Source organism: Chlorella variabilis, assembly GCF_000147415.1.
Source record: "Chlorella variabilis unplaced genomic scaffold CHLNCscaffold_9, whole genome shotgun sequence".
NCBI classification, from domain to species: Eukaryota; Viridiplantae; Chlorophyta; class Trebouxiophyceae; order Chlorellales; family Chlorellaceae; genus Chlorella; species Chlorella variabilis.
The window spans coordinates 713,800-734,185 of record NW_005435079.1 but is presented as its reverse complement, the minus strand read 5'-3'; the positions used below and the strand labels follow the sequence as shown (position 1 = coordinate 734,185).

Sequence of the window (20,386 nt, the reverse complement as noted above, 5' to 3'; positions counted from 1 at the left end):
GGTTTTTTTTGGGGGGGGGGGGGGGGGGCAGCCCCGGGTGGGGCCCACAGAGCCGTGCCAGCCTGTGTGCACCACACACACACTACACACAACCACCTGCACAGCACAAGCACTCCCAACACCTACCCAGGCACCCACACACCCACGCCTCCCCACCTCACCTTTGCCCAGAACTGCACCGTGTGGTTGCTCACATACTTCCAGTGCTTCTCGTGCCGGATGTGGCGGTCCACCAGCGGCAGGCGGATGGCGGTGTACAGCGCGTCGCGCACCTGCCGGGGGGCGTGGGAGGGGGTGTGGGGTCAGGTTGGGGTGGGGTGGGCACTGGGAGAGAGCATGAGGCGGAGGCCATGGAGCAGGGGAGGAGGGGGAGGCGGAGGTTTGCAGGATGGGAGCGTGCGGCTGGGGAGCACGGGAAAGCAGACACAGCAGGCACAGACGCAGGACCCAGCGCCGCGAGCAGCCCAACCCGCGGCAGGGAAGCGTCCCGCCGGCCAGCTGGCGCACCGCTTCTATGCTCCAGGGGTTGACCCGGATGGCTCCGGACAGCGAGGGCGAGCAGCCCACAAACTCAGACACCACCAGCATGGAGTGGCGCTTATCGGGGGGCGCCGCCTCCGCGCCACCCATGCCGCCCGCGGCGCCGTTGCCCGCGGCGGCGCCGCCCGCGGGCCCCTGGCGGCACACCACATACTCGTAAGGAACTAGGTTCATGCCGTCGCGGGTGGCCGTCACCACCACCACGTCTGCGGGGCGAGTGAGGGGAGGCGGGGGTGCGCGGCAGGGTGGCCGGGTCACGAGCTGGGACAGGGGGGCCAGCTGGGGGGCGCCCGGCGGCCGCGCCTGGAGCCATTATGGGGCAAGGAAGGGAGCCAGGGGACCGAGGCGGGCAGCAACAAAGAGCTGCGCGGGTCGCGAAGAGTGTGCAGCCGCCGCAGCAAGAAGCGCACCACGCGGGGCAAACATGCGGCAAGCAAGCACGCAGCACACGACCAGCAGGCACGCAGCAGACAAGCGAGCCCGCAGGCAGCAGGCGGCTGCGCACACACCAGCGATGGAGTAGAGGGCGATGCGCTCGTACAGCGGCACGGGGCGCTCCAGCCACACCACGGGCTCGTAGCCGGGCGCGCGGTACTTGGCGTTCACCGACTCCACCAGGTCCAGCACAAACCGCTGCAGCTCCTCAACATCCTTGCCGGGGGCCCTGCAGGGGGGCGGGGCGGGGCAGGGTGGTGGTGGTGGTGGTGGTGGTGGTGGTGGTGGTGGTGGTGGGGTTGAGAAGAGGGAAGGGGCGAGGGAGCGAGGGCAAGGAGGGAGGGAGGCGGGCGGGGAGCGCGAGCTGCACTGCTGCTGGGCGCAGAAGGAACTTGCAGAGCAGGCAGCAGACAGCTGGCGCCGCTGGCGCAGGCTCCAAGGGCCGCCCCGTGCCTCCCCGCCTCCCACCTACCTGGCCGCCGAGGTGACCTGCACCAGCACCAGCTTGCCCCGCCACTCGGGGTGGTGCGCCAGCACCTGCTCAAACGCCTGCGGGAGGCAAGGGGGAGGGAGGAGGCGGGCGCACGTCAGGAAACCGCTGCTGGCCCGGCAGGCGGGCAGCAGCTGCGAGGGGCCCTCCACTCAACCTCCTGCCGCCCTGGACACAGGGCGTGCGGTCCTGGGCTTGAATGGCGGGGGTCTGGGGCACAAAGTCTTGCGCAGGCAGGCGCCGGGCTGCCACACAGGGGAGCCTGCTGGCAGCCGGGGCACACGGCATGTACCACACCCAACACCCGCTCCCTCAGCCTCCCTGCCTATCACTCCAGCACTCGTTCACACACACACACACACACACACACACACACACACCAGCCCACCTGCAGCTTCAGCTCGATGCCCTTGAACACATCCATGTCGTCCACGCCCAGCAGCACCGTCTTGCCCTTGAACTGCGCCGCCAGCTCGCCCTGCCGCCAGATCGTGTCGCTCCACCCAAACCCGCTCAGCAGCCGCTCCGGGTTCACGCCTGTGCGGCGGCGCGGGGGCCGCGGGGAGCCGGAGCGCGGCGCTCGGCTTGGGCCGTCCGTCCACACTCTGCCCCCAGCGCTGCCGCTCTTCCTGCCTCCCACCCCACACCCACCCCACACCCCACACACTCACCAGTGGGCATGATCTTGATGCCCACATCCCGCCCGTAATACTCCACTATGATGGAGCCCCGGTTGGTCTTGTGCTCCAGCCCCAGCATGCGGGAGCAGCAGGAGAGGAAGTGGCGGGCGTAATCAAAGGTGTGGAAGCCGATGAGGTCTGCGGGGGGCAGGGGGTGTGGAGGAGGCAGGCAGGAATGAGGGAGGGGGAGGTGGGCAGACGTGGCACAGGAGGGCGGCGACGCGGCTCAACAGCCGGGCTAGGGGTGCGCCGCGGACAGGGCCAGGCACCGCGCGAGGCGGGCGCGACCCTTTCTTTGTGCTGCTGGGCGGCGCTGGCAGCTGGCTCTGGCCTCCCTAGACACAAGAAGCACAAAGAAGTGGAGCAGGAGAGGGAGGGCACGCGCCTGCGTTCAGCATGGAGCGGATGACCTCCTCCCGCCGCGGGAAGGTGCGGAAGATTTCGGAGGAGGGGAAGGGGGAGTGCAGGAAGATGCCGCACCTGCACGGCGGGGTCGGCGTGGGTAACGTGTCAGCGCTCAGGGCGAGGCGTGGCCCGAGAATGACAAATCGAAACAACAGGCGCGCTGGGAGGGCAGCAACCAACAGCTGCCCTAGGTACTGCAACGGCTGCCTACTGCGGCGACGCAGCAGCGATGCGGAGCAGGAGCTGGCGCCAGGCACCGCCCGCCGCGGCAGCCCGCGCACTTGATGCGGTGGAACCTCTTGCGCAGCAGGGAGGGCAGCACCAGGAGGTGGTAGTCGTGGATCCACACGTAATCGTCCTCCAGGCTGCCCAGCACCTGTATGTGTGTGTGTGTGTGTGGTCAGGCGGCAGCAGGCGGGTGGCTGGGTGGGGCAGGGGAGAGGGAGGGCCACCACAGCTGTACCAGGTCGTTTGTGCGGTACCGGCAGCTGTCGAGCGGCAGTGCGGTACATGCAGCTGTACCGCCGCACGCACCTCCACCAGCTTGTTGGCAAAGGCCATGTTGGCGCGCACATAGGCGCTCCACAGGTTGGGGTCGAAGCGGCCCAGGCTGTTGGGGCTGAGCGGGATGAGGTAGTGCAGGATGGGCCACAGCTGCTGCTTGCAGAACTCTGCGGCGGGGGCGGGGCACACACGCACACGCGCAACGACACACGCTCGGCGGATGGCGGGGGCACAGCCGCGGCAGGCAGCAGCGCGCGTCGATTCGCTGCCACCCAGTACGGCCCAGCAAGCAGCGCCAGGTTCCCGCGCAGCGCCGCCGCATAGCGCCGCGCCACACGCCGGCCCCGCCCGCCCGGCTTGGCCCGCTGGCTCACTCTTGTAGAAGTTGGTCTTCAGCTCCGCCCCCAGGAACACCGGGTGGCAGTTGAACTCAGACATGAGCTGCTGCGTGACATCCTGCACGGCACGAGGCAGACAGACAAGATTTCAAAACCCAAAGCCAGGGCAGGCCAGCGCTATGCCCGCTGCCCTGCTCAACGGGCACGTGTCAGCAGGCGGGGGGAGGGCGGGTGTGGAGAGCGCCGGGGCAGCGTGCCAATGCGTGCAGGCCATCGAATGCACGATCCCCAAATGTGCCAGCCATGCAGCTCCCCCACAGTTCCAGGCCACAGCGCCAGCATCCACACAGGCAGCAGAGGGCAGGGCGCACAGCCGCAGCAACAGGCGGCAGCAGAGGCGGGGGCGGCGGCGCCGAGCGGCGCCCGCTCGCCCGGCGGTGCACGGCGTGGCGCTCCGCGCCCGTGTGCGCCTGCCCTCTGCTTGCACCGCTCCATCAGCTGCACCAGGTTCCCCTGCAGCAGCAGCAGGCGCCACCCACCTCCTGCTCGTGCCCCTCTATCTCTACAGGCAGGCAGCCGACATAGACGGCGTCCATGTCGTCGGGTAGGCCCTCCTTGGCCTGCAGCACCAGGGCGTCCGGGTCCCACTCGAAGCTCCATCCCGACCCCTCGTCCTTGCTGACCTTGAGCGGAAGGTGATTGGTGACGAAGATCAGCCTGCGGGGAGAGGGTGGGCAAGAGCCGGGGGGGTGTCGGGCTGCAGTGTCGCAGGGCCGCCATCAGGCTGCCACAGCGCCACCGAGACCCACCTGCTTGTCTTCCTGCCATCGTCCTCGCACATGGACGTCCGCGAGCCCTTCACCACAGCTGCTTGCGACAGGGGCCCTCCTCCCTGCAGCTCGCCCATGCTGCCTCCAAAATCGCCTGCCGCCAGTGCGGCCAGGTTGGAGAAGGACTTGCGGGAGAACTGCATTTCGCGAGTTCAGCTGGGCCCGAGAGCCCGGGCTCCCCCCGGGCGAGTGTGCGTTGCCAGGAGCAGATGGATGGCTGCAGCGGCGTTGGAATGCATCTGATCCAGCAAGCGCCGTTGCGGGGTTGATGGCCGGCCATGAGGCCCGCCGCCAGGCTGGACGGGAGGCCAGGGGATGTCGCCAGGCTGGTTCTAGTTGCAAGGTACATCTGCAGCTTGGTTGCCTCCTCAAACGCATGTTGGCATGACAACAAACTCGGCCTTAAAACAAACTTTGGAGATCTGGAACGACCCGCAGGCATTCCCAGCTGTGCCGCGGCAACCCGGCACGCCACACCCGCCACCCGCCCCACCCCACCCTAGCGTCCAGTGCCGGTCATATCAGTGGGCTGAAGCACCCCCTGGCCGACACAAAGAATGTCACAGTTGGACTGACGGCACGACTGGATTCGGTGGGCATGTATTTTCTGGAGCTTGGGCCCTCCCGCTGCTCATCTTCCCAGAGCCACCTTGCCCGATTCCTTCTCTCCAGCAAACTACGGCAACTTACACATCGCGAAACAACAAAATGCTGGGATGCCCAACAACAAAAAAGCAGATAGTGAGACTCGTGGGTGTGTGAGACGCGCTGTCAAAGGCGACACGTGGCTGCCGCCCGCATCCCGCCAGCCAACCATAAGGAGGACGCCACCTCCGGCCGAACCGGGGCACCCCCCGGGCTCAGCGGCCGCCCTTGTAAGGCGAATCGTAGTCGCCCTTCTCAAAGCTGTCGTGCAGGCGCTCTGGACCCTGGTCCGCCGCACGGACGGCCGCCACCACGCGCTGCATGGTGGGCCGCTGCTTGGCGGTGGCAAAGCCCTGCAGGCGGAGGCCAGGCGGGTCGGGTGGCCAACCATGGAAGCCCAGGCAGCACCCAGGGGCTCGGGGTTCAGCCAGGAGCAAGGCCTGGGGCTGCTGCAGTGCCCCCACACCTGTCCACGCGTGGGGTTGAGCGAGGCGGAGCGCTGGAGCGACTGCGGCATGCCGTAGGTCCCCTCAGACAGGGAGTTGTTCCTGCAGGCAGACCGGCCAGGCCGGGGAGGGAGCCGCGAGGCGGCAGCTGTGGGGCGGGGCGAGGGCGGACCTAGGCTGCGGCATACGTAGGCTGCAGCGGCGGCGCGGGCATGCGGATGCAGGCTGCAGTCGTTGAGCTGCTGCAAGATGGCCACGCAGCTGCGCAGCGGCAGGGCACCAGGCGCAACACAGGGCACGAGGCGCCCAATCAAAGGCCCTTCCAGTATTCCTCTCCTCCCCACCGTGCTGATGATGCCCCGCCCTACTCCCCTGCTCACAGATAGTAATCGGGTTCGGTGATGGAGGAGTAGCGCGGGCCCGCGGCGGTGGCACGTGCAGACGCCGTGTAATCGTAGTTGGCCTCGCTCAGGCTGTCGTGCAGCAGCGGCGGCTCCATGCCCGCCAGCTGACGCCGCGCCTGGCGCACGGCCGCATCCCCAGACAGCGGCCGCTCAGTGCTGTCGGCGGCGGCTTGCTGGCTGGCCGCGTCGGCGGCCTTGGTGGCCAGCCCACGCAATGCCCCAAGCCCTGCAGGCACAGGCAGGCGGGAGGTTGGCCACCAGGCGGCGGCGGCGGCGCCCACAGGCAGGCGGTGGCAACGCGCTCAGCACCCCCGGGACGCACCTGTCGCGACTGCAGTGCCCTGCAGCGCAGTCGTGGCGCGAATCAGCATCGCTGGGTGTGAAAGCGGCAGCGCGTGGGGTGACTCAAAGTGTCGGAGACTCGGTGGCCGCCCGCCCAGTGTCCAGGCAAGGTCTGAAAGGCTGCAACTGAGGTTGGAGTATAATAAGAGGCGAGCGCGTGGCGGTGATGTGTCAAACCCGCCTGCCAGCTAGATGTGCCGTGGCACCGCCCATGTCGGATCTCGGGTGCACTGCCCAATTTAGGCTGCTGATTGACCTGAAGACATGTGTACCGATCTAGAGTTTCCCTTCGCGGCCCCCCGACCAAACAGGGAGGCGACGGGTGACGCACGCCGCCGCCAGGCGGGCAGCGGTGGCAGCTACCGCTGGAACGTCACGCACAGCGCCCAGCAGCCGTACTTACAAGATGAGAGGGACAGGGCAGCAAAGCCAAAGACTCACTTCGCGGTAGAATTCATTCTGGGCGATGGGGGGATCAGATCAATGCAAGGGGTTCGTTTCAACCAGCAGGCAGGTGCGGTGCCGGCACCGCCTCACGTCTCGCCCTTCATGAACACGCGCAGCTCGCCCTGCGGGTTCAAGGCAGGCCAGGGGGCGCCCAGACGTGGGTTGAATGCACACTTGTGTATGTGTGCCTGTGATGGGGGCGGGCATATTTCTGGCTGTCATGATCCACAGGCTGCAGACAGTGCTGCAGCAACCCAATCCACTGGGCAAAGCACCGAGGGTGTGCTCACCCTGTCGCCACGGGTGATGCGCATCTGCTCATCCAGGTAGACGACATCAAAGCGTGCAGAGCGCAGGCGCTTGGGCGGCTGCACGCATGACGGCATGGTGGCACACAACGGGCGCTTGGGTGGAGGCAGCATGCGCCGCAGCACGCTGCCACCTGCCCCTCGGCACGCCAGCACGCTGCTGCTGCAGCCAGCGCCCTGCCGCCGGCTCCACAGTCCCCACCTGCAGGGACTCTGGCAGCTGGGGCAGAGTAAACTGGGGCAGGGAGTCGAGCCAGCCGCCCAGCCCGCCCGCCAGCTTCACTTCCGTCTCGTTGAAGGTTATCTCAACGGTGTTGGCGCCGATGACAGAGAAGGTATGCTTGAGGCTGGCGTGGGCGGTGGGGGTGGCCGCACTCAGGCCTGCACCGCGCACATGGCCAAGCGGCCAGCTCAGCGAGGCGGCAGGAGGCTGGAGGGAGCAAGCGGGAGACGGCGCGCTGGACTGGAAGGTTGGTGGCAGATGGCCTCAAGGGTGCATGGCCAATCACCCCAAGCAGGCAAGTGCAGCCATGCCGCCGCTGCTGCTGCTACATGCTGCTGCCAGGGACGAGCCGGCGACTCACCTGGCAGGGGCAGGGTGGCCAGGCTGTAGCGCAGGAACAGGTCCACCACATTGTCCAGCTCCGAGCGGTCGGTGGAGATGTCTTGGTAGACTGGAGAAGGGGAGGTAGGAGGGCAAGAGGGTGGTCGTGCACATGCATGCCACGACCGGGAAGCTGCTCTGCCCACGGCACGGCGGTACCTGCCCTACCGGCGCCGGCCTCCCACTGCTGCCGGCCTCCCGTCCGCCCCTCACCTTGCCCCAGCGTGAACGGCCCCGAGCCAAAGGAGGGGCCCGGCCTGCGGCCGCCCAGGCTGCCCGAGGCGAAGCCGCTGCTGTACAGCAGGCGCCAGCGCCCGTCCAGCAGCGCCATGGTGGGCTTGCCGCCGGCGGCTGCACAATAACTTGCAGGGGGGCAGACGGCACGAGCTGTGAGCGAGGGAAGCTGAAGCTGCGCAAATGAGCGCAGAGACTGCTGAGACAAGTGCGGCTCCTCCACACGCTCCCCACCGCAATGTTCCCACGTCCCGCTGACGCGCACGCCTGACCACGCCGCATGCCACTCGCCTGGTGCCTCCCAAGACAGCGCCACCGCCCCGCCCAGTCGCTCCAGGCGGCGCGCCAGCTCATCCACCCTCTGCGCCTGGTCCTCTGTGGCGGCCGCGCCTCGATCCAGGGATGCCAGCATGCCCACCAGCAGCTTCTGGGTGGCCGCAATCTCGGCATCACGCGCCTCTGCCGTGGCGGGGAGCGGGACGCTGTCGGCAGGAGGCGGGGACGGCGGCGGCGGCGGCGCCGCAGCGGCTGCCGCCGCGCTGGCGGCCTGCTGCTCCACCGCCTCTGCTGCCGCCTGCACGGATCCTGCCACGTCGGCAGCGTCACTGGCCATGTCGCTGGCTGCCCCCAGGGCCGCCTCCACCGCCTGCTGCCCCGCATCCTGCACCGCGCTCTGCACCGAGGCGGCCACATCAGCGGCGTCGCTGGCGGCCCCCAGCGCTGCCTCCGTCGCCTGCTCCCGCGCATCCTGCGCGGCGGTCTGCAGGGCCGCCGCCACGTCGGTGGCATCGCTGGCCACGTCGGCAGCCCCCTCTGCGGCCTGCTCCCGCGCATCCTGCGCGGCGGTCTGCACCGAGGCCGCCACATCAGCGGCGTCGCTGGCCACGTCGGCGGCTCCCTCTGCGGCCTGCTGCTGCGCATCCTGGGCGGCGGTCTGCACCGAGGCCGCCACATCAGCGGCGTCGCTGGCCACGTCGGCGGCTCCCTCTGCGGCCTGCTGCTGCGCATCCTGGGCCGCCACCTCCACCGCGCCAGCCACGTCAGACGCATCGCTGGCCACATCCTCTGCCACCTGCTCCACGGTCGCAGGCGCCTCCTCGCCGCCGCCGCCGCCAGCCTTCTTCCCGGCCTTCTTGCTGCCGCCCTTGCCGGGATTGCCTGCCTCCTGTGCCAGCGGCTCGCCTGCCCCCAGGGGCTCTGGCTGGGAACCTGCACGGCATGCAGGCAGGGCCCCTGCAAGGTCAGCACGCTTCTGCGCCCAGCCCAGCCTGCGCTAGAAGGCTATAGCAGCGGCGGCATTGGGCCGGGTGTGAAGGAAACAAGCGGGAGGGTGGGTAAAAAGATGGGATCGCGTGCCGGGAGCCAGAGCGCGGCCAGCGCGGTGTGCCTGGGAAGGGGTCCTGAGAGGCGTGCTCCACCGCCACCGCTCCCGCCTCGGCCTCCGCCACCGCCTGCCCATCTCCTTCCACCGCCGCCGCCTCGGCTGCCGTCTCCCCGCCAGGCGTGTGCAGGCCGATGCTGACGCTGCTGCTGGCGCTGCTGCTGTCTGTGGTGCTGGTGGAGAAGCGGCCCTGGAGCTCCAAGCGGCGGGCTGCCACGGCGCGGAACCACCGCAGCACCACATCCACTCGCTCCCCGCCGCTGTCTGCCTCTGCACCGGGGTAGCCCATGGCATGCTGCCCCGCTGGCTGCTTGCAGGCCGGATTGCGTGTTGGTGCACTTGAGTGGGCCGATGGAGTGGCGGAGGCGAGGCGAGGGGCGGCTGGGCGGCTGACGGTGTGGGCGGAGGTGGGCGGTGGGCCTGCAGGGGCGCGGCTGCGTGCAGGGCTGCATGGATCGCTGCCTAACACTCACCGCTGGTGTCCTTCTGCGCGTGGAGCGCCAACCATCCACGCCTGCCCGACTGCCGCAATGCGCCAGTGGGGGCCGCCCTGCCCGCCTTGCCGGGCCTCGGGCTGTGGTGCTGTGCACTAATTGCCAAGCGCTGCTGCACCAGCTTCACGGACCCACATGTGGCCTGCATGGTGCGAGTTCAACTAAACCCTGCTGCTCCAACGCCCTAGGAAGTGCACCGGTTCAATGGGGAGCACGATCCAATGGAGCGGTTCCTCTGAATTTATAGGTTTCGTTGATGGGAAGTTGCAGCCTGGCGCCAGCGTGTCCCGAGATGCAGACGAGAGAGAGCGCTTGCAGGCGGTAGGATGCGTGCTGGCGGCTTTGTGGTAGCTTGCTGATCCATTCAGCCGCGCAAGAGAGCCTGTTCCCACCGCACCGAAAATTTCCCTGTCCAGCTCCTTGCCGGAGATGCTCAGTCTTTGAATGCAGTGATCTGAGCCAATCCATCGAGACTGGACTTTCAAAAGCCGAGCGGCTATGCCGCCGTCGCCAGCCACGGGGGGCTCCCCCCCAACGAACGCGGCTCAAGCCAGGCCCAGGCCCCCGCCCCTGTTCAATGTGAGCTCGCTGCGTGAAGGAGCAGGCCGTGGGAGCCCCCCCTGCATTGCCCTGCACACCTCGCAAGCCTGGAGGCAGGGCGAGACGGTGCTGCCGCCCGCTGACTGCCGCCGCGACCGACACCGCTGTTTTGTTCTGCAGGTGTCGAGCAATGAGGCAGGCTGGCAGGCAGCGATCCACACGGTGAGCACCCGCCTGCCTATTGCTGCCGCCGCATGTGGCAGCACCTGATCGCCCCAGGGCTGGCATGGAGCTGCGGAGGTTTGGCCCCGCAACCGTTGCGTTCCCAACCGCCCCGCCTGCACCAACCACCTCACCTGCCAAACGCTTCTCCCATCGCCCCCTCTGCCAGGTGGTGCACCGCGTGGGCCGCCACTTTGGCTTCCAGGCGTTCAATCTGGACCCACGGTCAGAGGTGAGCAAGCAGACCCTGTGCCGCTGCTGCTCCAGGGGTGGGCAAGCCTGCCACATGGGCTGCACATTCACATGCCGCTTACCCGTTCTGCGCAAGCCCCTGCCTCCACCTCTCTCACCCTCGTTCCTCCCACTCGACTGCTGCCCCACCCCCTGCCCCGTGCAGGCGCGCGAGCCCACCTTCATCCCCGCCACCATCTTTTTGGTCACCGACCACCTGTACCACCTTCTGGTGAAGAACTACATGAGGCGGGACAAGGCCTCGGGTGGGTGTTGTGCGCTGCTGGTAGGGAGGCTGCAGTGTCTCAGTGTCTGGGTGTGGATGTGCATGCGGTGCGAGTGGTGTGTGCGCTCGGAATGGAAACAGGGCATCGGCAAGCACCAGGGCGTGTGCAGGCCTGGGCCGCTGGCTGCTGGCGCTCTGACAGCGCACCTGCCCCTTGCGCCCCTGGCGCCCCACCCACCTCGCCCCGCCCCGCGCCAGGCACGGACGAGTACCGGTGGACGCGGTCGGTGTACCGCCTGCATGCCACCATCTTCCAGGGGTACCGCGACTGGTGCCGCCACGTGGACCTGCCCGAACGCATCAAGGAGCTGGCGCTGGAGGAGCTGCGCAAGGGCGGCGAGGCCGTGGTGCGCGCCTCGGCAGCTGGCCTGGTCAGGCCTTGTGTCTGGCCACCCGGGATGCTGCCTGGGGGCGGCCGGCTGCTGCGGCCGTCCCCCACGGTGCTGCTGCTGTGCTACAGTGCCGCCTCGGCGTGGCAGCGTGCACGCCCATGATCGCTGCGTACCGCCCGGTACCGCACGGTACCACCGTGCCGCAGGAGTGGGAGTACCTGCTGGAGGAGCTGTCCCTGTACTTTCTCATGTACAGCGAGGGCGCCAACCTGCGCCACACACCCGAGGCCCTCTGGTTCCTCTTCTGGTGCCTGCGCAACAGCCACGAGAAGCAGATGCAGATCACGGTGCCGCCGCCCAGCGACGCCCGCTCAGCCTCCTACATTGGTGCGCCACTGGCTTGGGGGGCGGGGCGGGGTATTGGCGTGGGTGTGGGTGGTGCCGGCCTGCGCAGATAGGGCCTGGCCGGCACTGTGCATGCTTCCAAGCCTGCAAGCGCGCACCATCACGGCGCGCCCAATCCCAAGGCACCCCCCACACTCACACGCGCAGCCCGGACCCCTGAGCTGGCCAAGGACCTGATGAAGCTGCGCATCCACCTACGCAACAAGTACCAGCGCCAGATCTCGGCCTGGCGCCAGGAGCAGGGCGCCAAGCCCGACGGCGAGATGCGGAGCATCAAGGAGCTGGTGGGTGGGGGCAGGGGCGGGGCTGGAGGAGCCTGTCCGCCCTGCCTGGCTGGAGGCATTGCATAGGCATGCATGCATATGCCTGCCGCGCACGAGAGAAGTGCCGGAGGCTTCGGCTCCAGGTGGCGCAAGCCGCTCGCGCCGCGCCGAAGCTCCCCTTCCGACGGCGGCCTGCCCATGCTGGTGCCTGGGGCCCCTTGGCAGGCCGACATCCACACCGCGGCCAAGGCGGGCATCACGGCATCGGCCCTGTTCGAGGGACGGGGCAGCCGGGAAGTCAATATGGTGGCGGAGATGGTAGCCTATGGCGACTCTGGGGCATACCTGGACAAGGTGGGTGGCGTGTGGGGGGGTGGTGGGGCGTGCCTGGCTGTGTGGTGCTTGCCCACCCGTCTTGCCCACCCACCATCGCACATTGCCCGCTTTCGTGCCTCCCTCTCTCTCTCCCTCCCTCCTTGCTCCCTCCCACACACACATGCACACACACACCGTCCTGCCGTCCTTCCTGCAGCTGGTCACCCCTATCTTTGCCTTTTTGGCGGTGGAGGTGGACCGCAAGGGCACCAGTGGCGTGGAGATTGCGGCGAGGGTGACGTACGACGACGTCAACGAGAGCCTGTGCATGCCGGGGGTGGTGCACAAGGTGGGAGCCAGGGGCCGCTGGCGGGCCTGGCCGGCAGGCACGGGTGGGCAGCCAGGCTGTTTTTTGTCGGCGGCTAGCGTGGCGGCGCGCCAGGCTGGGAGGTGGGGCCCGGCGGCGGAGCTGGCTGGCTGGCGGCTGGTGGTGCTGGGTGGGCGCGCCTGGGCCCAGCCCCCGCCGACGCATTCGACCGCCCCGCCTGCTGCCTGCGGCCTGCTGCCCCGGTCGCGCAGACGCTGGCGCGGCTGGGGGTGCAGTGGGACAAGAAGACGCGGGGCATCCGCGTGCCCAAGGACCTGTACACAAACCTCATGGCGGTGGGCAGCGTGGAGATTGTGACGAGCGGCAGCGGCGACGGCGGCGACGCCAAGCCGCCCGCGCCCGCGCCCGCCCGCCTCAGCTTCGACGCCGCCTCCGCGCGCGACTGGTGGGGCGGCTTTGTGTTTGGCAAGACGTACGTGGAGCGGCGCAGCCTGTTCACGATGTACAGGCGAGTGGCGGGGCGGAGGTGGCGGCATTGCTGGCTGGGCAGCCGTCAGGAGCAAGCAGGTCACAAGGGAGCGGGACCCGGCACACCTTGGCTGCTCCTGCCTCCGCCTTGCCCGCCACTGCGGCCACCACCACACATCTGCATGCGCATGCACACATTCGCCGCCTTGCCAACACACTCTCAAGTCCCCGAGGTGTTGGTTGCACAGCCTCACACCTTCCCATGCTGTGCTGTGCCGCGCTGCGCTGTGCTGTGCAGGACCTTCTTCCGCATCTGGGCCTTCCTCATCCTCGAGTTCCACTTCATGTGCGTCATGCTGTGGGGCTGGCCCGCCACCAAGCGAGGCTCCTACTACGCCCTCTGCTCCGTGCCCTGCAACCACGCCTTCCTGTCGCTGGCAGAGCAAGTGGCGGGCGCCTGGACGCAGCGCGCGCCGGGTGGGTTCAAAGGGCGTGGAGCGCGCCTGGAGGGGCTGTGCGGGGCGGCCGGCGTCTGCGGATGGGCGTGCCGGCGCGCTCTGCTCTGCCCGCACGTCTGCCGAAACTCTGGCCCCTGTCCTCTGCCCGAGCGCTGCCGTCTGCTCCCTCCACTCTCATCGCTGCCGCCGGTCCGTCCTCCGCTGCCTGCCTGCCTGCAGCCAAGGGCATCCGTGTGCTGGGGCGCCCCTTCTGGGGCCGCTACAGCCACGGCATCATCGACTGGCTGGCGCTGAATGTGGTGCTGTACCTGGCGCTGACGGCGCAGGTGGGGCCAGGGTTGGTCGTGAGGCAGGGCTGGGCAGGGCTGGCGGTGGGTCGCATGTGGGCGGGGTGGTGGGAGGGTGTGGGATAGTTGGGGAGCGGGACCGGCTGGGCTGCATGCCCACACCCACCAGGTCCCCAGGACTCCTCCACCCTCCCATCTCGGCTGCCCCTCCCTGTGCCCCCAACCACCTCCGCCTGCCCCATGCGTGTGGGGCCTCCTGTCAGCCTCCTGGGCCCTTCCCTCCTGCCCCAATCTACAGCCATGTGCCAGTTGTCAGTGACGTTGCGCCCGCCACAGCTGAATCATGTGTGCGCCCCGCTTCCCCACCCCGCAGCTCACCGGCTTCTTCTCCTTTGACATCTTTTACTACGTCGTCATGGGGTACAGCGGGCTGGTGGTCGTCCACGCCGTCGTCACCACCCGCGACGGCTACTGCGTGTCGCTTTCCAACCAGCTGGGCGCGCGGCTGCGGCGGTGGCGCCGCGACCCGCGTGCCTGCTGCGGCGCCGCCTGGACGCCGCTCATCTGGCTGCTGGAGCGGGTGGGGGCGTCCTCGGCGCGCCCCGTGCCGCACGAGTACCTGGCTCCCTACCACATGAAGGCATGCGGGGCACGCGTGTTGTGTGTGTGCGTGTGTGCGTGTGTGTGTGCGTGTGTGCGCTCGGGTGTTGAGGGTGTGAAGTGGTGTGGGTGTGTACCCACTCGATCCGCCTCGAGCCTTGCCAGCCAGCCAGCCGCCACAGCTGCTGCCAGGCCGCCCCTTGCTTCCCTGCCTTGCCTCCTCGCAGACCGGCTGGTCCAACTTCTTCAGCAACCTGGTCTTTTGGGTGCTGGTGCTGGGCGCCAAGTTTGCCTTCGACTGGTGAGCCAGCGGGGCGCGCCCGGCCACCTCCCACCCGCTCTGAGCTCCCCTCCGCTGCTTGCCCCCTGCTGGGGCTGCAGCGCTTGTGTCTTCGCAGGGGCAAGCCTGCATCACAGGCTGCCACCGCCGGCTGCCCGTCACCTCCTCCCATCCCATCCCATCCATTCCCATCCCATCCCATCCCATCCCAACCCATGCTTGTTGCTCCATTGGCGCAGGTACGCCCTGATGAAGCCCCTCAAAGACCCCGTCATCGCTCTGTGGAACTTCGACTGGCTGCGCAATGGCGACAACTGGGGTGACGCCGACGCCATCCTGGTGGTCGCCCGCTGCCTCCCCTCCTTCCTGGTCATGATGAACGACGCGCAGGCGAGGCAGCGGCTGGTGATGGTGTGTGCGTGTGTGTGTGTGTGTGTGCGTGGGTGGGGGCTGCGCGGTGTTGTGAGTAGGCGGTTCGTGGGCAGTTGATTGCGCTGGGCGGTGGGGTTGCGGTGGGCGTGGCGGGAGATGCTGCTGCTGCTGCGTTGCATGCCTGTCCTTGCGACGCGTGTCGCCAGCACGCGGCCGCCAGCCAGCGGGCATCGCTGGCCTCCGTGCGCCACACCCGCCCGCCCGCTCCCCTGCGCAGGTCTTCTACTACATCATCATGGCCCTGTTTGGCTCCATCAAGGGCATCGTGCAGCTCAACCTGGGGTCGGTGTCCACCTTCCAGGTGGGGCGCTGACGTGGCCCTGACGTGGCGGGCACGCTGACGTCGCACGCGCACCTCTGGCTGGGCTTGAGTGCTGCGTCTGGCAAGCAAACGCTTGCCCCGCCGACAGGATTGCACCCTACATGTGTGCGGACGCGGGCTGCAAGCCAAGCGCCCCCCCCCACACACCCCCGCCCCCCTGCTGCCGCCCCCTGCCTGGCGTGGCGTGCAGGAGGTGGTGGTGAGCTTCCACAAGGCCCCCAAGCGCTGGTGGGATGCCTGCACCTCCAAGAAGGGCAAGGAGAACCTGTTCAAGTGAGTGGGTGGCAGGAGGGTGTGGGCACGTGTGTGTGTGTGAGCAGGCGGTGGTGACGGTGACGATGCGGGAGGGATGGGGTCGTCTGCCTGAGGGATGGTGCGGGGCCGGGTGCTTCGATGTGCATGCCCCGGTGCTGCGCACCCTGCGCTGTGCTGCTTGCATCAGGCAGCCGGCGACAGGGCGCATGGCCGCCGCTCTGCACCCCACCCCTTCACACTGTCACATTGCACACTCCACCCGCATGCCCCATCCACCCCCGCAGCGCCATCGACGGCCTGACCAGCGGCGGCACCACGGTGGCGCGCCGCGGCGGCGGCGACTACTCCGTGCCCGGCGTGCACGTCAACCAGGACGCGCTGGCAGCGCTGACCGCCAAGCGCGCCATGGACCGCACCCGCCTCAGTGCCACCGAGCGCCTGCTGCAGAACACGCAGGACATGGTGAAGCAGAGCGAGGCCAAGAAGGGTGAGGGGCGCAGCGGGGCAGCGTGAATCACTGCACACGGCTGGGATGGATTGGCTGGGCTGGGCTGGGCCAGGCATGGCGTGCCTTGCATGCCACAGCCCAACCCCACCCTTCCCAGCCATCAGTCCCCTCTCTCTGCTGCCCGCCACCCACCCACGCACACCCACCCACACCCACATGTGGCGCAGTGCTGACGTACTTTGAGGACAACCGGGTGGCCATGTGGCTGGTCTTCTCTGACGTGTGGTGAGGGCCGTGTGGGGTGGCCGCCACCCAGGGCACAGGGTCGCATACCGGCGCCCTTGTCCAAAACCGCTGACAACTACAAGCATTTCCGTGGCTACCTTGCCGCCAACCCTGCGTGTTGTTCTGATGGCTGCCCTCCCTTGCCTCCGCCTCGCGCCTCTGCGCCCCAGGAACGCCATCGTGGAGGAGCTGCGGGCGGTGGACCTGGTGTGCGACGGCGAGCGCGACAACCTGCTGTTTGTGCACCTCGACATCGACCCGACCATCGAGATACTGGAGGGTGGGGCTGGGCTGGGCGGCGGGCTGCTGGTGGCGGCGGTGTGGTACTGCCTGCTGAGCTGCCTCTCCTGCCCCCCAAACCCTACACGCTCCAGTCCACCCAGCACCCTGCCCCCACCCATCCCCCCCCCCCCCCACACACACACACATACACCCTGCAGGCATGCGCCCCTTCATGATGCCCGTCTTCTTCTACGGCGGCCAGATCAGCAAGGCGCTGGAGAGCGCCAGCCTGAACGCGGCGCAGCAGGTGGCCCTCACCGAGATCCGCTCCCTGCTCACCTGGCTGCTCATGCAGCTGGGGGTGGTGAACCGCGAGCAGGCAGACGTGCTGCTGCGCTTCCAGCCGCTGCCCAGGCCTTCCACGCTGGACCACCGCGCGGGTGAGCGGGGCGGGGCGGGGCGGGGCGGGGCGCAGCGGCCCGCGTGCCCCCCCGTCTTCCCATTGGGGCTCATCTGGCAGCAGGGAGCCCAGTGCCTCTTACCAGCAGCTCAGCCGCGCCCTGTCCGGCCCCGCCACCTCTTTTGAGGCTGCGCCTGCCACCCGCCCAGACCCCTCCCGCCACCCGCCCCAAGCTCAAGCCCTCCATCCTGCCTCCCCCTGCCTGCCCCTGCAGCCCGGTCTGCGGGCGTGGACGAGGTGGTGAAGCTGCTCAAGGCCCTGCAAAGCCTGCAGGCGCGCGTGCCCGACGACGCGGCGCGGCGCAACCGCTGGATGGCGGCGGTGGGGGTGCGGGGCAACCTGGAGAAGCTGGTGCGCATCCTGCGGCAGGAGGCCAAGGTGAGGTGGGGCTGGGAGGCAGGGGCTGGGCTGGCTGGGAGGGGCTGGGGGTGGAGATGCGGCGCAGCGCTGCTCCAGGCCGGGCCGGGCCGCGGCTGGGTGGGCGTGCTTGTGTGCAAGGGAAGGGAGGGGGGATCTGTGGGTTGCTGGTATGGTGCTGTGCGGCTCAGTGGCACCCTCACGCCCCCTTGACACACACACACCGCAGGCCGTCCTTGACGAGCATCGCAAGCCACCTGTCAGCGCCGCAGACACCAACCCCGGGCGCAGGATGCACAAGCAGGCCGCAGAGCTGCTGGAGGTGAGGCGGGGCAGGAGGGGGCTGCGGAGGGGCGGCTGGTGGAGGCCTGGGACAGGGCGGCCCTCGCCACACCTTCCGGACCCGTGTCGCCGCGCCATGCATCGCCTACCGCGCTGTTCCCGAACCGGCTGTCCCGTCTCCTCAACAACAATACCTGCGCTGCGCTGTGCCATGATGTGCTGTGCCGTGCTGTGCCATGATGTGCCATGATGTGCTGTGCTGTGCTGTGCCGTGCTGTGCCGCGTGCAGGTTCTGAACGAGGTGGAGGTGGACAGGCTGGACCGCTGGCGGTGGCAGGCGTATGTGGGGGAGGAGGCGGCGCTGGATGTGCTCTACCAGGAGACCCCCGACACGCCCTCCAAGCGCTGCCTGGCCAAGGTGGGCTGCCGGGGCCCTACCGATGGTGCCGCGCTGCTGCGCGTGGGCAGGGGGTGCCCCCTCATCTCCCCTGCCATCCGGGGCGCCGTGCTTTCCGTTACGGGCTCCCCTCCTCCACGCACCACACATGCGCGCATGCGCCCCCGCCCTCCTCCCCTGCAGGTCGTCAAGCAAGTGGCCAAGATGCTGCAGACGAGCGCCAAGGGGGCGCAGCCGCGGGGCGAGGAGGCGCAGCGCGTGCTCTCCGTGTTTGCCGCCTCTCTCAAGAACCCAACCCTGGTGAGCAGGCCGGCTGGGTGGTGGCGGTAGGGCGTCATGGGGTCGAGCAGGGCGCCTGCTTTCTTGCCGTGCCCGCACCCCTGCCCGCCTGCTTTTTGTGCCCCCGAGGGTACTCGAGTGCTCGACGCCTGCTGGCGTGTGCTGCACCGGCCAGCCGGCCGGCGCCGCAGCCTCCCCACGGCACCCCTACCTCCCATCGAGCCTCTGCCCCGCCTGTGCCCTGCCAGCCTCCCCTGCCGTGCCACCGCCCACCTTTTTTATTTTGAACCCACCCATCCTCTCCTCCCCACCTTCCAAGCGTCTCCCCCGCAGGAGACCCCGCCCTCGATCGAGGACATGCTGAGCTGGAACACGCTGACCCCGCACTACGAGGAGGACGTCATCTACGCCCTCAACTCGGTGTCGGTGGCCAAGCACTTTGGCATGGACGCGGTGGCGGCGCGGGTGGGTGGCGGCGGCGGTGGCGGCTGCTGTTGGTGCTGGTGGCGCGTGTGCCGGTGTGTGTGGCTGGTGTGTGTGTGCGTGGGTGGGAGGTGGGGATGGATCAGGCTGCTGAGAGTTGCAGAGGACGCAGGTGCTGAGGTTGGCCGGCAGTGAACAATGGTGGCGAGGTGCGGGTGCTGGCATGCACCTGCCTGCCGAGCCAAGCCCCTTCCTCCCCGGCCCACGTCCCCTGCCCCCTGCGCGCTGCCACCTGTGCCCTCCCCCGAACAAGCAGGGCATGAGCGACCTGATGCGTGAGAACGAGGACGGCGTGAGCGTCATGCAGTGGCTGCGCAGCGCCTACCCGTCCGACTGGGACAACCTGCTGGAGCGGCTCAAGCCCAAGCTGGGCGGGCTGGACCCGCGGTGAGTGGCGCTACGGTGGGAGGGGGTTGTGAAGGGAGGGCTGTTGGGGAGGGGGTGCTCTGGCACGCTCTGAGAGAGGGGGGGCGTGGCAGGCTGGGAGCACGGGTTGTGGGGCGGGCCTGACGGATGGCCTGGTGGTTGGTGGTTGTGCGCCTGGGGCAGACCTCCACCTCAGCACCATCACAGCCCACACGCCCGCACCACCACATCAGCCGCGCCTCTCCCCACAGTCTCGCTGCCCCCTTGCCATGTACCCCACCACTCAAGGCATTGTACCCTGCCGCCCCGCCCCTCCCTCATGCCCCCCCCCCCCCCTGCAGCCACGTGACGGACGCGGACTTTGATGTGGGCGGCCCGCTGCACCACGTTCAAATGGAGCTGCTGCTGTGGGCCTCCTACCGCGGCCAGCTGCTGGCTCGCACCGTCAGGTGGGGTGGGGTGGGGTGGAGGGGGGGCGGGGGCCACGCTGTGGGGAGGTGCGTGCAAGATGGAGGGCTTGGTGTGTGGTGGTGTGGGGAGGGGTTCCACCAGCTGGCCACCTCTGATCGCACCTCGTACCTACCGTACAGGTGGTTGTTTTCCACAGAACAACTATCGTCTTTTTAAAGTCGTTTTTACTTTTTTGGTTCCGACTGCCTCCTGTCCCTCCCTGCCTCCGCCCCTGCCTCTCCCTGCCAGGGGCATGATGGCGTACGAGAAGGCGATCCGCCTGCTGGCCCACCTGGAGTGCCCGCAGCCCCCCGGCATGAGCGACGTCAAGTATTTGTCCCTGGTGGACGACGTCTGCCGCTCCAAGTTCACATACGTGGTGGCCAGCCAGGTGGGTGGGGAGACGGGGCATGGGGTGGCTGCAGCTGCTGGTGGTGGGTTGGGGCTGGGCGGGGATGGGTTCTCCACACACCTCTCCACACACACGGCCTCGTTGGCCTCACGAAATCGGCATGTGCGACCCCTTAGCCCATCCCCGCGCATGCCCCACGTCCCACACACGCCCTCCCCGCCCCCCACACACCCCAGGTGTACGCCGCCAACCGGTACAGCAGCAGCCCCAAGGGGCGGTGGCTGGCGCGCGGCGTGGACATTTTGCTGCACCAGTACCCCAGCCTGCGGGTGGCCTTCATCGACACCTTCCACGGCCAGGCGGGCAGCCAGCAGTACACGGTGCTGATCCGGGGCCAGGTGGGCACGCCTGCCAGCGACCCCGAGGGCACGCAGGAGCTGTACAGGTGGGCTGG

At 68.6% G+C, this 20,386-nt stretch overlaps 3 protein-coding genes across 3 annotated transcripts in view; 1 reads left to right on the top strand and 2 right to left on the bottom strand.

Moving 5' to 3' along the window:
- Positions 1-4,475, bottom strand: part of CHLNCDRAFT_57750 (hypothetical protein) — a 5,406-nt gene extending 931 nt beyond the window's left edge. The window contains exons 1-12 of the mRNA XM_005847882.1: positions 4,202-4,475; positions 3,932-4,109; positions 3,429-3,510; positions 3,085-3,221; positions 2,832-2,926; positions 2,489-2,625; positions 2,137-2,283; positions 1,854-2,002; positions 1,448-1,524; positions 1,050-1,204; positions 508-746; positions 162-272 (exon numbers count right to left, since the gene is read on the bottom strand). Coding sequence (XP_005847944.1) covers positions 162-272; positions 508-746; positions 1,050-1,204; positions 1,448-1,524; positions 1,854-2,002; positions 2,137-2,283; positions 2,489-2,625; positions 2,832-2,926; positions 3,085-3,221; positions 3,429-3,510; positions 3,932-4,109; positions 4,202-4,365 — 1,671 coding nt within the window. The 5' untranslated portion in view covers positions 4,366-4,475. The remainder of the gene's footprint in view (positions 1-161; positions 273-507; positions 747-1,049; positions 1,205-1,447; positions 1,525-1,853; positions 2,003-2,136; positions 2,284-2,488; positions 2,626-2,831; positions 2,927-3,084; positions 3,222-3,428; positions 3,511-3,931; positions 4,110-4,201) is intronic.
- Positions 4,476-6,592: 2,117 nt separating this feature from the next.
- Positions 6,593-9,322, bottom strand: CHLNCDRAFT_145390 (hypothetical protein; the record flags this gene model as incomplete). Its single annotated transcript, XM_005847881.1, has 7 exons — positions 6,593-6,628; positions 6,797-6,874; positions 7,017-7,195; positions 7,399-7,488; positions 7,632-7,769; positions 7,887-8,853; positions 9,071-9,322. 7 exons carry the CDS (start codon positions 9,320-9,322, stop codon positions 6,593-6,595), a joined length of 1,740 nt encoding a protein of 579 aa, XP_005847943.1.
- A 531-nt stretch (positions 9,323-9,853) lies between these two features.
- Positions 9,854-20,386, top strand: part of CHLNCDRAFT_145389 (hypothetical protein) — a gene marked incomplete at both ends in the record, with an annotated part of 16,716 nt that continues 6,183 nt past the window's right edge. The window contains 30 exons of the mRNA XM_005848041.1: positions 9,854-9,874; positions 10,248-10,289; positions 10,459-10,521; positions 10,687-10,786; positions 11,005-11,177; positions 11,345-11,525; positions 11,691-11,827; positions 12,032-12,160; positions 12,339-12,470; positions 12,701-12,975; positions 13,216-13,394; positions 13,595-13,701; positions 14,036-14,242; positions 14,490-14,563; positions 14,782-14,953; positions 15,192-15,275; positions 15,487-15,569; positions 15,836-16,038; positions 16,227-16,284; positions 16,455-16,564; positions 16,725-16,946; positions 17,181-17,344; positions 17,553-17,645; positions 17,895-18,023; positions 18,186-18,302; positions 18,615-18,746; positions 19,021-19,151; positions 19,472-19,579; positions 19,830-19,971; positions 20,169-20,377. Of these exons, the coding sequence (XP_005848103.1) occupies positions 9,854-9,874; positions 10,248-10,289; positions 10,459-10,521; positions 10,687-10,786; positions 11,005-11,177; positions 11,345-11,525; positions 11,691-11,827; positions 12,032-12,160; positions 12,339-12,470; positions 12,701-12,975; positions 13,216-13,394; positions 13,595-13,701; positions 14,036-14,242; positions 14,490-14,563; positions 14,782-14,953; positions 15,192-15,275; positions 15,487-15,569; positions 15,836-16,038; positions 16,227-16,284; positions 16,455-16,564; positions 16,725-16,946; positions 17,181-17,344; positions 17,553-17,645; positions 17,895-18,023; positions 18,186-18,302; positions 18,615-18,746; positions 19,021-19,151; positions 19,472-19,579; positions 19,830-19,971; positions 20,169-20,377 (3,977 nt within the window). The remainder of the gene's footprint in view (positions 9,875-10,247; positions 10,290-10,458; positions 10,522-10,686; positions 10,787-11,004; positions 11,178-11,344; positions 11,526-11,690; positions 11,828-12,031; positions 12,161-12,338; positions 12,471-12,700; positions 12,976-13,215; positions 13,395-13,594; positions 13,702-14,035; positions 14,243-14,489; positions 14,564-14,781; positions 14,954-15,191; positions 15,276-15,486; positions 15,570-15,835; positions 16,039-16,226; positions 16,285-16,454; positions 16,565-16,724; positions 16,947-17,180; positions 17,345-17,552; positions 17,646-17,894; positions 18,024-18,185; positions 18,303-18,614; positions 18,747-19,020; positions 19,152-19,471; positions 19,580-19,829; positions 19,972-20,168; positions 20,378-20,386) is intronic.